This window comes from Phoenix dactylifera, unplaced genomic scaffold, assembly GCF_009389715.1.
Source record: "Phoenix dactylifera cultivar Barhee BC4 unplaced genomic scaffold, palm_55x_up_171113_PBpolish2nd_filt_p 000434F, whole genome shotgun sequence".
Classification (NCBI taxonomy): domain Eukaryota; kingdom Viridiplantae; phylum Streptophyta; class Magnoliopsida; order Arecales; family Arecaceae; genus Phoenix; species Phoenix dactylifera.
The window spans coordinates 72,176-87,272 of NW_024067870.1; the positions used below are offsets into that span (position 1 = coordinate 72,176).

Sequence of the window (15,097 nt, forward strand, 5' to 3'; positions counted from 1 at the left end):
TCCACCGAGATCGCGGGCACGACACGGAGGACTGCTTCCAACTCCGGGACGAGATAGAAGCGCTCATCAGACGGGGAGTACTCAACCGGTTCGTGAGGAACCGACATGAGGAAAGGAGGCCGGCGGAGAATGTCGCACCAACCGAAAATCCTGGCGGCAACAGGCCTATCGCCGGCACCATCAACATGATTGGGCGGACCTCGGCAGGAACAGCCGCCCAGGGAGCACCCCCGAAGCGCCCACGCACTGATGAAGTCATCTCGTTCTCGGACAAGGACTTAGAAGGGGTCGAGACCCCTCACGATGACGCTGTGGTCATCTCAATGATTGTAAATAGGTTTGATGTAAAGCGTGTCCTAGTTGACAATGGAAGCTCAGCCAACATTTTGTATTACCATGCCTACCAAAAAATGGGGTTGACAGAAGGACACCTCCGGAGAATCAATGCCCCGCTGGTCGGGTTTACCGGAGATGCGGTCCCGGTTGAAGGTGAGGCTAGCTTCCTTGTCACAGTTGGCCTCGCCCCCCGGGAGAGCACTGTGAGGATGGACTTCCTGGTGGTCCGTCTGCCCTCGGTCTACAACGCCATCCTTGGGCGCCCAGGGTTAAACGCCCTTCGAGCAGTGGTTTCAACTCGCCATTTGCTCATGCGGTTCCCCACCGGCCAAGGAGTGGGCGAGGTCCACGGAGACCAACTGGTCGCCAAGCAATGCTACATGGCGGCCCACACAGTAAAGCAACCAGCCGAGGCACCAGACCGCCCGATGGGCCCTTCACTGCCCATAGAAACCCTCGATGCGAGGGACACTCTCTGGAAGAAGCAAGTAGAGCCCGGTGAGCTCCTTATTCAAATCCCACTACAAGAAAATTTTCCCGAGCTAACCGTGCAGGTTGGCTCCGGCCTCGGCGCCCATGAGAGGAATCGCCTCGTCAGCTTCCTGCGGGACAACGCTGACGTCTTCGCCTGGTCGCCCGCGGACGTGCCAGGAATTGACCCCGAGGTCATGGTCCACCGACTCCAGGTGAGGCCAACCAGCAGGCCTGTAAAGCAGAAGAAAAGAGGCTCCGCCCCTGAGCGACAACGAGCTGCGGCCGAGGAGGTGGACAAACTCCTCGGAGCCGGCTTCATCCGGGAGGTCTCCTACCCGGATTGGCTCGCCAACGTAGTCCTCGTAAAGAAGACCAACGAAAAATGGCGTATGTGCGTGGACTACACCGACCTGAACAAGGCCTGCCCAAAAGACAGCTTCCCTCTCCCGAGCATCGACCAGCTCGTCGACTCCACTTCAGGACACCAACTGCTAACTTTTATGGACGCCTTTTCAGGATACAACCAAATCCGAATGGCGCCAGAAGACGAGGAGAGGACGGCCTTCATCATCGACAAGGGTACCTACTGCTACAAGGTGATGCCCTTTGGCCTGAAAAACGCTGGAGCCACCTATCAGAGACTGGTCAGCCAAATCTTTAAAGACCAGATCGGCCGGAACATGGAAGTCTATGTGGACGACATGCTGGTAAAGAGCCAAGCGGCGGAACACCACATAGCCGATCTCAACGAGACATTCGCCAAGCTCAGAAAATACCAAATGAAACTCAATCCGGCGAAGTGCGCGTTCGGGGTCACCTCGGGCAAGTTCCTGGGTTTCATAGTGACCCAACGCGGAATTGAAGCCAACCCGGAGAAAATCCGGGCACTGCAAGAGATGTCGCCTCCAAAGACAGTTAAGGAGGTGCAGCGGCTCGCGGGGCGGGTAGCCGCCCTGGGAAGGTTTGTTTCTCGATCAGCCGAGCGTTGCCTCCCCTTCTTCAAGAGCCTCAAACGGCCGAAAGACTTCCGGTGGACAGAAGAATGCCAACAAGCCTTTGAAGAGCTTCGGAGCCTTCTAGCCTCTCCCTCGCTGCTCACCAAGCCCCAGAAGGGCGAAATTCTTTACTTATATCTGGCCGTCTCCCCAGCTGCAGTAAGCTCGGTCCTCGTCCGGGAAGAAGACAAGCTCCAAAAGCCGGTCTATTACACCAGCCGGGTTCTCAGGGATGCTGAGACCCGATATTCTAAACTTGAGAAGACCATCTTCGCTCTCATCATCTCGGCTCGGAGACTCAGGCCTTACTTCCAAGCCCACACGATAGTTATATTAACCGACCAGCCTATGAAGCAGATATTGCAGAGGTCGGATCGTGCGGGGAGGATCGCCAAATGGGCGGTCGAGCTCGGGGAATTCGACCTAGAATATCGGCCCAGGCCGGCTAACAAAGCTCAGATACTCGCCGACTTCATCGTGGAGTGCACCCTTCCGGACGACCCCGAGCCGCCATCTGAGTCCGTGGAGGGAGACCCCGAAGCAGCCATGGGTCCTGCACTCGGATGGGTCTTCGACCCCGGGGGGCAGCGGGGCCGGACTTATCCTCACCAGTCCAGATGGAGTGGTGGCCGAGCAAGCTCTGCGCCTCGAGTTCCCGGCCTCAAACAATGAGGCCGAGTATGAGGCTCTCATCGCCGGGCTCAAGCTGGCGAAAGAACTAAAAGTGGGAGACCTGACGGCCTTCAGCGACTCCCAGCTGGTGGTGAACCAGGTCCAAGGAGATTTTGAAGCTAAAGAGCCATCCATGCAAAAGTATCTCCAAAAGGTGCGGGAACTCACATCTGCCCTGAATTCTTTCAATATTCAGTATATTCCCAGAGCGGAAAACCTCAGGGCAGACCAGCTATCCAAACTGGCCACCTCCCGCATGAGCGAGCTTCCCAAGGGAAAAGCGCTCGAGTATCTTCGGGTCCCCAGCACGGAGGAACCCGAGCCCACTATATGCGTCGACTCCGAGCCAAGCTGGATCGACGGGCTCGTCTGTTATCTTCAGGACGGAACTCTACCTCATGACGAGACGGAGGCTCGCCGAATCAAGCGCCAGGCTCCCCGGTATGTCTTGTACGAGAATAAACTCTATCGACGATCATTTACTTCTCCCCTTCTCAGATGCCTCCGCCCCTCCGAGGCGGACTACGCCCTCCGAGAGGTCCATGAAGGGATCTGCGGAAATCACCTGGGGGGTCGAGCCTTGGCCCATAAGATCCTGCGGCAGGGATACTACTGGCCCACACTCCAGAAGGACGCAACAGATTTCGTCCGCAAGTGCGATCGGTGCCAACGAAACGCCAATATCCAGCGCCGACCTTCAGCTCTGCTGACCTCCATCATCGCCCCCTGGCCGTTTGCCCAATGGGGGATCGACATCCTGGGGCCCTTTCTCCTGGCCACCGGACAGAGAAAGTTCCTGGTCGTCTCCATCGACTACTTCACCAAATGGGTCGAGGCCGAACCTGTTGCCCGGATCACCGAGCAAAAGATGCGGGACTTCGTGTGGAAGTCTATAATCTGCCGATTCGGACTACCCCGTATCCTTATATCTGACAATGGTCGACAATTTGACAATGTTCATTTCAGGGAGTTTTGCTCTGAGCTCGGCATTGATCATCGCTTCACCTCGGTTGCCCATCCCTAGACAAACGGGGAAACTGAGGTAACTAACCGAACTATTTTGCAGGGACTTAAAGCTAGGCTTGATCGGTCCAAAGGACAGTGGGTCGAGGACTTGTACAATGTCCTTTGGGCGTACCGGACCACGTTCCGACTGCCCACGGGAGAGACCCCCTTCAACCTAGCATACGGCACTGAGGCCGTCATCCCATTGGAGATCGGCTTGCCTTCTCCGAGGGTGGAGCATTACGACCCCGATACCAATTCCTCCCAGCTCAGGAGCAATTTGGACCTCGTCGAAGAGACAAGAGAGGTCGCCCGGGTGCGCATGGCGAGATGTCAACAGCGAACGGCCCAATACTACAACTCCAGAGTTAAGCCCAAGCTCTTCAAAGTAGGGGACCTCGTCCTCAGGAAAGCCGAGGCTTCTCAACCAACCGAGCAAGAAAAGCTCGCCCCAAACTGGGAAGGACCGTATCAAATCGCCCGGGTACAACGGCCAGGGGCGTACAAATTGAAGTCCCTGGAAGGGACTCTGATCCCACGAAGCTGGAACTCCGAGAATTTACGAATGTACTACCAGTGAAACCCCAAGGGGTTCAAGATAATCAGGATAATGGACTCAGCTCCTTTTTCTGCAAATATTTCTCTCATTTTGATGACTGTAATCCTCTTCTAATATTGGGTCGTCTGTGATCCTCAAATTCCCCGGCCAAAATCTGGATGCCTCGAGGCTCGACCGTAGAGTCCCAAACTCCCTCGACCTCGGGAAGAATCGCAGGACGGTGAAACGTCGACTGGTGCAAGATTCCTCGACTAAGGTCGAGATGCCCCGAGTGTCGACAGTGCGTGCCCAGACCCCTCGACACTTCGGGAAGACGGGGTAGTACCTTCGCAGTCCCCCGTGGCGCTCAACACCAACAACGGGGTAGTACCTTCTCGGCCCCCCGTAGCGCCTCCTCGACTAAGGTCGGGATGCCCCGAGGGTCGACCGTAGAGAACCAGACTCCCTCGACCTCGGGAAGGCGCCGTGAGGGGTGGAAAGGGTGGCTCCACCCGGGGCGCCACAAAGTGGACCCCCGGGAGCGGTCGACGATCCCCGATCCCCGAAGCGAGCGATCCCTCGACTAAGGTCGGGATGCCCCGAGGGTCGACCGTAGAGAACCAGACTCCCTCGACCTCGGGAAGCGTCGCCGGTCGGTAGAGCGTGCCCAGACCAGCCGACCTGACGAACGATCCCTCGACTAAGGTCGGGATGCCCCGAGGGTCGACCGTAGAGAACCAGACTCCCTCGACCTCGGGAAGGCGCCGTGAGGGGTGGAAAGGGTGGCTCCACCCGGGGCGCCACAAAGTGGACCCCCGGGAGCGGTCGACGATCCCCGATCCCCGAAGCGAGCGATCCCTCGACTAAGGTCGGGATGCCCCGAGGGTCGACCGTAGAGAACCAGACTTCCTCGACCTCGGGAAGCGTCGCCGGTCGGTAGAGCGTGCCCAGACCAGCCGACCTGACGAACGATCCCTCGACTAAGGTCGGGATGCCCCGAGGGTCGACCGTAGAGAACCAGACTCCCTCGACCTCGGGAAGGCGCCGTGAGGGGTGGAAAGGGTGGCTCCACCCGGGGCGCCACAAAGTGGACCCCCGGGAGCGGTCGACGATCTCCGATCCCCGAAGCGAGCGATCCCTCGACTAAGGTCGGGATGCCCCGAGGGTCGACCGTAGAGAACCAAACTCCCTCGACCTCGGGAAGCGTCGCCGGTCGGTAGAGCGTGCCCAGACCAGCCGACCTGACGAACGATCCCTCGACTAAGGTCGGGATGCCCCGAGGGTCGACCGTAGAGAACCAGACTCCCTCGACCTCGGGAAGGCGCCGTGAGGGGTGGAAAGGGTGGCTCCACCCGGGGCGCCGCAAAGTGGACCCCCGGGAGCGGTCGACGATCCCCGATCCCCGAAGCGAACGATCCCTCGACTAAGGTCGGGATGCCCCGAGGGTCGACCGTAGAGAACCAGACTCCCTCGATCTCGGGAAGCATCGCCGGTCGGTAGAGCGTGCCCAGACCAGCTGACCTGACGAACGGTCCCTCGACTAAGGTCGGGATGCCCCGAGGGTCGACCGTAGAGAACCAGACTCCCTCGACCTCGGGAGGTATCACAGGTCAGCAAAGCGTCCACGAACCCGCCGACCTGACGTGAGATCCCTCGACCAAGGTTGAGGCGCTCCGAGGTCCGACCATAGGGTCTTAAGCCTCCTCGATCTCAAAAAGGGCTACAAATCAACAGAGCCTCCCCAGATCCTCTCAACTCCGGCAGGAGTCGCCGGGTCCATGGGAAGCCCGAGCCCCTTTTACAAGTCAAAAATGACTCCGGAGGTCGACGAGGAAGGGAAGCGACCTACTCCACCATGCGAAGCATGACCCCGAGAATGCAAGAGGTACACCCAACTAGACGCCCTCCTTGTCAAATTTTATCTACATATTGCCGAGCGGGATCTCGTCCAATGTTGGAGTCTTATTTTGCCCCAAAGCCGGGCTTCTTCGCTGGGTCGGCTTAAGACCGACCTCCCAACTTCATTATGCCTGCTCTGTTCGTCAAGTCTCCGCAATCCGTACTAAGGCTTCATAAAGTAGGGCCCAACTCGGCTCTTCTAAGTAAACTCCGACGTCCAGCTGAGAAAGTGGTCCCGGCCACGAATGTACCAGCCAAGCACAGGTACCAAGGCAATCTTTGGGAATCCCAGCCTTGTTCACCGAAATCTCGGCAGGGTCCGAGAACGATAACTATGAAAACCTTCGGCAATAACTTGTTTATTAGGCCGCGCTCCCTATGAGAGGTTCGGAGTTGAGTTCGGAAACCCGACTAAACTCCCCGAATAGCGGCACGAATAGACCTATTCCGGTCCCACTTGAAGGGCTAAGGCCCGACCTCGGTGCCTTAAGATTTTCCTAAAGGCCAAACGTGGCAACTCCCACGACTCTAAGATCCGAGTTATAGGACTTAGAGAAATTTTCTAGAAACCTAAGCTCGGAGCTCCCTTTGGTCGAGACGACTGGAATCCGAGAAGGCTAAGATATAGCCAGGGAAAAGGGCAGCTTCGTTAAGCAGCCCAAAGATTAAAATACGAAGTTAGAGGTCGTCGAGGCGGTTAGCTAAGGTTCTAGCCTCATCCACGACAACAGAGGGAAAGATGAACACAGAATGACAAAAACATTTCTTCATTAACAAAGGGCCGGAAGGCCAATTACAAAATTGGAAGTCGGCCACTCAAGGGCCGACCCCGGATACAATGAAAAAGAAAAGAAAAATATGCTAAGTCCTAAGCGGCGGGAGCCACATCCGGGGGGTCATCCGGCACATTGATGACCTCATGATCTTCCTCCGGAACAGGCTCGGGGCCGGGAGCAGGAGCTTCGGGCGCCGCCTCCGGGACAGCGTCGATCTCGGCCGCCGGAGCCGCCTCCATGACACCGTCCGCCTCGGCTACCCCCATCGAAGGCTCGGCGGGGTCCTGCTCGTATATTCCCGCCTCGGACGTCAGGATGGCAGGAAGGGCTTGCACGTCGGACCCCCAGCCCCGGTCCTCCCTCGGACGGACCGTCGAGAAGTCGTACTGAGGGCAGTACCGGCGCACCTGCTCCCGGAAGTTCTCGAAGCCTCGAAGGAAACCGTCGACCGTCTCCTCCTCCAACATGTCGCGGAACTCTTGCGACTCTTTGAAGAGTTCCACAGCATGCTCGGCTCGTTCGAGGGCCCTCCTCTTCCGGGCCTCAAGTTGCCCGAGTCGGAGGTGGAAGACCCCCTCCTCATACTCGAGGGCCGCGACCCTGGCCTGGACCTCCCCTAAGCGCGCCTCCGTGCCGCGCATGGTTGCCCTGGTCAGGGCATGAGCCGCCTTCTCCTCCTCGAGCGCCCCCACCATGGCAAGGCGCTCAGCCTCGGTGGCTGTCCACCGAGCCTCGGCCGCGGCCAACGCCGCCTCCAGCTCGGCGACTCTTTTCTTGGCCGGCTCCAGTTGCTGGCCGAGCTGTTGAACTTCTTCCCGATACCCATGGGCGATGAACGCCATGGTGTCGAGCTCGAGAATATGCTGAAAAGAAAGAAACGAGGGTATTGTGAGTTGAAAAGCACATATGTACGCTAAAAACTCGGGGAAATTAAGAAGGAAGCTTACCCGGGCGGTGTTGCAGTAAGCACTGCCGACGACCTCCTCCAGCGAAATACCCCGGAACACGGCCCGGTCCGCTGGAAGCACCGCACGCCGCAACATGGAGCGTGCGACCTCGGCATCTTGAAAGGCCGAGCGCCCCTCGGGAATAGAAGAGTCCGGCTCGACCGACTCTTCTCGGAAAGCCCGGGAAGAGCTCGGCACGATCGAACCCGAGGTCCCGGAGCCGCTCGCCTCGGTGCCTCGGGTAAGCTCGGGTCCTGGCTGCTGCGGCCGGACCACGGACGGCTCCCCCCGCTGGGCAAGGGGGGTAGGGCAAGGAGGGGCCGACGGGCCCGCATCACCAACAACCCGCTCCCGCCTCGGGTCGGCTGCAGGGGCCCCCGCCTCGGGGCCACTCGTCTTGGCCGACGAAGAAGCGCCGTCCGTCCTCGCCCTCTTCCGAGGCTGGGGCGCAGCACCCCCGGCCTCGGCCTCTCGCCTCCTCAGGCGAGAGAAAAGTGATGTGTTGCTGGTCGGCATGCGTGGAATATCTGAAATCAAGAATTTTGTTAAGAGTCAGACCAGTGACCGTAAAGACGGAGAACAAGAAATAAATAAATAGAATAATGCAACCGCCCTTACCCTCGGGGCGCGCCGAGCTCAGACCCACGCTCGCCAGGGCGTCCTCCCGCAGGAGCTCGGTCAGGTCGTTGCCCCTCCCGAGGGCTCGCAAAGAGTCCAGGGTCCTCAGCTCCCTCCCCGTGGGCTCGGAGAGTTTGTTGAGGGCCTTCAGCCGAGGGTGTCCCCACCTTGGCTCGAACCCCCAAGGCGCCGCAGACGCCAGAAAGAAAAACTTCCTCTTCCACTCGTGAATCGAGGAAGGGGCGCCCCGGAAGAGTGACATACCGCCCCGAAAGGCGAAATATAACCACCCTACGTCCGCCGGGTTTTTCTTTAACAGAAAACACCGGCGAAAAAGGCCTACCGAAATCGGGATCCCGTGCCCGAGGCACAGGGATAAAAACCCGATTATGGTCCTCCATGAGTTCGGAGCCAACTGCGCCGGGACGAGCTGGTACTCGGCCAGCAAGTTGCTCACGAACTCATGGGCGGGAAAACGCAGGCCCGCCCAAAGTGTCTCGCGGTAAACCGCGATCCGACCTGGGGGCGGCTGCGTCACCCTGTCTTCCGGCCCTGCGGTTTCAAGGCGAAACCCGGGCTGGAAGAAGAAACGGGAGCGGATTAACTCCAGCTCCTCTTCCGACAGACTCGACCCAACCTCTTCGGGACCGGAACCCATTCTCACGGAAGAGTGGAGCAAAAGTTAAGAGTAGAAAATGGAAGTTGACGAGGAGGAGAAAAGAGGAAACCCTAGTGAAAACAGGAAGAAAACCTACTGGACATTGCCGGAAATCGCTCCGGGCACCACCAGCAAGATTCAGCTGAGGGAGGAAGCAGGGGGGAAAGACGACGAAAATAAGAGGCAGCCAAACAAGACCTTTAGGGCAGACTCGTGGGGTTTATATAGACCCCCCTGACGGCCCAGATCGACGGGGTCGGTTCCCATCCCCCCGACCGGGTTGCGCCACGTGTCGACCTCGGAAGCCGAGGCACCGTACTCACTCCGGTTTAATAAATCGGATACGAAATCGAAGCGTTGTCCCATCGGATCTCGGGGCCTCATCATGGGTCCACAGAATCAAATCGTCTTGAGGAACGAGCGGACGTAACCCCCGCTCCCCTCGTTTAATAAGATCTGGGACACGTGGAGCCCCGATGAGGCCTCCACTTCTTCGGAATTATGATCTAGTAACATGAAATCGAAAGCGTCCGACCTCGGGTCGCGCCGCGTGTCCGTTTGAAACCCCGTAACGGCACACTCATTAATGAGCCAGAAACGTCGATTACGGAATCGAGACACCGCCTCGACGAGCTCGAGGTCCCCCATCATTAATCCGCCGTAAAATGATCCTGGCGATTCAAGAAGCATGATGATACGAGCTCCATCATTAGCTCACCGAATAAAGCAGCCTCGAGACGCCAAAGGGCGCATATCTCACCATGAAAGCTCCGGAAAGCACAAGGGGGCGGGCGAGACCTTCCCCCCAACCTTAGTGACAGACTTTACTTCCCACGTCCGAGCCCCACAAGCCGCTCGAACTCGGAAGTCGGGGGGTAGTGTTGGGGGGAATAAAGTTTCCCCCCAAATGACATAAATGCCCCTAAGAAGCCGTACAACCTCCGACCCCGGACAGCCGAAGTCAGCGTCCGACCTCGGAACGCTCGGCCACAAACGACCGACCCCGAAACCTCCGACCTAAGAGAAACCCCGATGTCCGAGGACCGTACTCTAACACCCCTCCGGCATTTATTGCGCATGGCCGCTGTAATCTTCCGGCACACTCAACAATAAATGCGGATCTCCGGCTTACTCCACCATTAATGCGGATCTCCGGCTTACTCCATAATAAATGCGGATCTCCGACTTACTCCACAATGCGCATGGCTCCTGACATCTACGGATCCCCAGCTCTCCACGGCAAATCGACCCAGCAGGGTCTAGTCGACTATGATAAGTCTCTGATCTCGGCCATACCGCCGACATCAGTGCAATGATTCGCCTGACCGAGCGCCGACCTGAACAACATGCCAAGCCGTACTACGGCCTCGCCCTGTTACATCACAGGTAAACCGACCCCCGCATATAAAAGGGAGCCTTGGCCTCTCAAGAGGGGATGGGAACATTCATACACCCAAAAATTACTGTTTATCTCCTTCTCCCCACTATTTGCCCCCTCCCTGACTTGAGCGTCGGAGGGCCGGCGCCGGAGAACCCGGCCACCGGTTCGTGTGCAGGCACCCGGACGGAGGACGCCGCCAGCCAACGGATCGCCGCCCCGCTGCGAGGACCTGCTGTTCCTTCTCTCCGACCGCCCCGGACGGTGGACGCCGCCCGCCGACAGACCGCCGCCCCGCCGTGAGGACTAACAGTCGCTCCCTCTCCTCGACCGAAGATTGCCCCCGGGTCCAATTTCCAGCAACAAGACTCATTTTGATTCTTCCAGTTTCAACAATGACTCCAGAAAGGAAACTCCCAGAGATAATGAATTTGAAAACACAGATCTTGGGAATAAAATTGAGGATGGATTTCTTACTGGTTATCCAAGTGTCTATATTGAAATGAAACAATTAGGAGGTTTGATACAGATCAATATAGATGAATTTTAGTGTATGACACAACTTAGATAATTTTTCACTGCACATTGTTATCAATAAAGTTTCTATTTTTTTCTCAAATATGTAAATTTTATTTGTAAAATATATTTTGAATATTTTTAATAAAAAAGTTGCCGGCATTCCTAGCGTTGCGCAAGCTGCTGGTGCTAGATTCTTGTATTTTTGCACTCTTGCAAACTTGGGAAATTTAAAGGTACAAATATTGGTAATGGCTCAGCAAGCTATGACGTAGCACGGCTTGGCTTGCAGGAACCCATGCGAGACTTAGCTGTCCCATCTCTGTCTCATTGCATTTTTAAGTTTTAGAAAGGAAAAAGGAGTAGAGGAGAGATTCCGTCCCCTGCTCGCTGCCAACAAAAGTTGGACGGGCGTGGCTGGAAGGCGAGCTCGCAGAGTCCGGAGCCGACGCGTCCAAAAGGTTCGAAGGAACCGGACGGAGGGCCGGCGCTCGGAGTCTCCACAAGAAAATTGCCCTGGAACATATGCTTATTATAAGATACTTTAAAAAACAAAGTAAGACGACCTTGCTATACAAGCAAGGTGGGCTTTCATACGTGGTAACAAAAAAAACGTAAAACAAAGAGCCAAAGCCGTCCCGTGTTTGTTCCGGCCGTCCCGCACTGTCTACGGGCTGAGCTCCTCCAAGCGGGAGGACTTGGACTCCACCACCGTGCGCTCGTGCGAGTCGCACACCTGCGTGCTGAACCTGCACCCCAGCCTCGACATCCTCGTCCCCCTCCTTCTTGCTCCACCCACGCCCGGCCTCCCACCACCTCTGCGGCCGGGCCCGTCCATCTTGGCGATGGCCTTCTTCATGCTGGCGCACTCCCGCTCCAACTCCTGCACGCGGCTCCGCATGCTGTCCATGTCCAGCCTCAGCACCTGGTTCTCCCGCTCCGCCGTTCGCCGCGACAACGAGGCTGCCGACGTGTCCCCGCCGCCGCCGACGACGCGTCCGCCGCCCCTTGTCCTCCCGGCGCTCGCCGCCGCCGACGCCTCCTGCTCCGCCGCCAGCAGCGTCCCCGCGATGGCCTGCCGGAGCTGGAGCTGCTCGAAGAAGAGCACCTGCACCACCGCCCGCAGCGGCAGCCGCTCGTTCTGGGCCGCGTGGGTGCACGCCTCCAGCGTCAGCTTCCGGCAGTCCACCACGCCGCATACCCGCTCCCGCTCCTCCTCCCTCATCCGCGGGTGCGCCTGCGAATGAACGATGTCACGTTGCTCCTCCCCTTTTACTGTTCTCGTTGTTATTGCATGCAGTCGAAATTTTGACTTGGGATTCAACCCATCGATCCGGGGACAGACAAAAAACAAAAGCAAAATAGAAAGAAAAAGAAAAACAGGATGAAAAGAAAAAACCCCGTGAATGAAGGATATCCTGAACGAAACGTACCGTACCTTCAGATAGATATCAACGGCCCGATAGAGCCCGTCGTAGAAGACCCGCGCGCGATCGGGGAGGGCCAACGCCAGCTCGCAGAAACCGTCGGGAGTCAGATTGGTGTCCGACGCGATCTCCGCCAGGTACCCGTCCACGAGCTTTCCCACCGCCGTCAGCTTGCCGGCACGCGGCAATATCCTCGCGCCCCTATCCTCCTCCTCCTCCTCGTCGGCGGCGAACACCGCCGACGAGCTCTCCTCCTCCGCCTCCGCCTCCTGTAACCCCTGGAGGAAGTGGCCCAAGATCCGCTGCACGCAGTCTACGTCGTAGAGCGTCTCGGCCAGGTAGGAGAAGCTCGGGATCAGCAGATCGTCCAGCGTCGCCTGTTCCAGCTGCGACGCGATCTTCCGCTCCAGAGCCGTTCTCGAAGCTTCCGAGGCCCGCAGGATGTTGACCGTCCGCAGGAGCCCGAAGAGGAGTCGGGTGGTCGTCCGCCCCAAGCGCAAGCTCTTCTCCGGGGGCAGATTGGTGATTACGGTCTCGAGGAGCTCCCTCTGCTCCGTTTCCGAGGCCACGGGCGCGGAGGCGTGCCGCCGGGTGGTGGTTGACCGGGAGAGCCCCGGGATGGATCTCTTGGCGTAGGACACGAGCGCCGCCTCCATGGCCTCCGAGCCCAGATCACGGGCCTTCAAGGCCGCGATCACGCGCTTGTACATCGGCAGACTCAGGATCGTCAGAGCCTCGAACCAGGAGTCCGCCGAGGAGGCGGCGGCGGCGGCGGCAGCGGAGGAGGAGGAGGATAGGATCCCGCCCCTCCGGCGGATGCCGGTGTCGATCCCGTTCCAGAGGACGGCGTTCGAGGCGCCGCCGTGCCTGTCATTGACCGGCCACCCGAAGAGGGAGCCGGGATCGGACGAGGTGGCCCTGGCGGCGATCGAATCGATGCATCGCTGTACGATGCCCAGGTCCTCCGCCAGGGGAACCAGGTCCTCGCAGGACTTGAGGGCTCGGACCGATTCCCGGAGGTTGCGGAGAATGGATTGGGCGAGAAACCGCTCGGTACGGGAGACGAGGTTGTCCTCTGCGAATTCCTCGGTCATCTCAAGGTACTCCGCCGCGCAGCGGAGGGGGGCGACGTTCCACGACGTGAGCTCGACGTTGACGCCGTAGCAGAACTTGGCGGCCCCCTCGAACGTCTCCGGCCCGCCGGGGAAGTCCGGGAGGCAGATGGGGCGCGTCCCCGGTTCCTCCCCTTCCTTCTCTTCTTTGATCTCATCTTCTTCTGCTTCTCGTTGTCCCTCCTCCGCCTCCTCCGCCTCCTCCTCCTCCTTCTCCTCCTCCTCTCTTGATTCAGCATCATCGTCTCCTCCGTTCTGCGCTCTTCTTATTCTTCCACGCTCTCCAGGGTTTTCTTCCTGCTCTGTTATCAGCCGATGGAGCTTTCTGCTCTTGGACATCAAAGGGAACTGCCGCCACGGAGGCCAAAAAGAGGGAGAAAAAGATCTGTAAGTCTTCTGGGGATCATTTTATATTCTTTCCTTGAACTCCAGACTACAAGCAGTAGAAACCAAACAGAGCAAGAGATGAGAATTCTCGATCACCTTGTGGACATGGAAGATCATCTCTTCGACTTTGACGACGACATCGCTCGGCAATCCAGTGGTACAGAACCTGCCGATGGAAGTGAATAAGGTTCCACCATCTTGGAGGTAGCCGAAGAGAATGGGGCAAAGGAAACGAGCAAGAAGGAGCGTTCTGAATGTAACAGGGAAATTTTCTTACCAAGCCTGGCCTTTGGAACCGAGCTTCTCTGCCACCATTTTTCTCTAGCCCGAGTTCTTCGGAATGTGCCCCTCTACCTCCTCCTCCTCCTCCTCCTCCTCCTGCTGCTGCTGCTGCTGCTGCTAGCACCAGAACCCGTCAGTCCCGCAGAACCGAGTCCCCTCTTTCTCCAAACAACATCTCTTCTTTGGATGATCCAAGTTGTGGAACGAGAGCCTGGTGATTTCTGGGATAGGCTGGAAGCCGTGTGCATCCGCGGCGACTCTTGAAGCCAGGAGATTCCACAGGCAAAGCGTCCTCTTTTTAAAAAGCAGAGGAATTCCACTGGGGAGCGCAAACAAATGGAACATGGCAGAGCTCGAAAAAGACCCCGCCCGCAAAACACAATTATTGTCATCCTTTATTTTAATTCATTACTCGAACATCGATCATTGCCTATAGCTGTTCCTCTTGCAGGCTTAATTATAATTACCTCAGAATCCCACTCCTGGTAGTTATTACAGAGGTGTCAAGAATCAGTGGGAAAGCTCATTCCTTCCTTTCCAACATTTTCATATGCACAAGCTAATCATCCTTCCCTTTGGTAAAATATAATCTTCTTAGTTTCATATGCTTTCTTCCTTTTTACTTGTCTTCCGTTTTTTTATTTATTTTCAATTGTTTTCCTTTTGCCGGTGTTTATTTTCCGTATTTGGGACTTGCAAGTCACGAGACTTTTCAGGTTTCTGCAGCCGCTCATAAATATCCCATCTACCGTTCGATATGGCGCGTTGAAGAGAGGGGGACCGAACGGGAGAGGCGCGGGAAACAAACTACAAACTTGAAAGGGGCATCCAATGCAATGCATGCCCTCAGGATCCAAAAATGTAATTTTCCAATTCGAATTGCGAGTACTGCTGCTGCCAAAATACGATCTGATAATCTGAAGTTATAGAGAATGCTGATCGATCTGCCACGGTAGAAGATGAAGTACCTATCTGCATTAAAAAAAAAAGAAAAGAGTAAAGAAGGCTGCCAGAGTTGATCCGGCCGAGAAGCCTTGAATGCTCAACTCTAACAGAACTTAACGAAATGGGATATAT

At 57.1% G+C, this 15,097-nt stretch overlaps 1 protein-coding gene across 2 annotated transcripts; it reads right to left on the reverse strand.

Moving 5' to 3' along the window:
• Positions 1-11,109: 11,109 nt before the first annotated feature.
• LOC103696928 (BTB/POZ domain-containing protein At5g66560-like) lies at positions 11,110-14,580 on the reverse strand. 2 transcript variants are annotated; one of them, XM_008778655.4, is made up of 4 exons: positions 14,016-14,580; positions 13,835-13,904; positions 12,251-13,699; positions 11,112-12,049 (listed from the first exon to the last, which is right to left on the reverse strand). In XM_008778655.4, exons 1-4 carry the CDS (start codon positions 14,051-14,053, stop codon positions 11,480-11,482), a joined length of 2,127 nt encoding a protein of 708 aa, XP_008776877.1. In that variant the 5' UTR covers positions 14,054-14,580; the 3' UTR covers positions 11,112-11,479. The 2 variants fall into 2 exon arrangements, with proteins under 2 accessions (XP_026656865.1, XP_008776877.1); XM_026801064.2 differs by having other exon boundaries at positions 11,110-13,699.
• Positions 14,581-15,097: the final 517 nt, after the last annotated feature.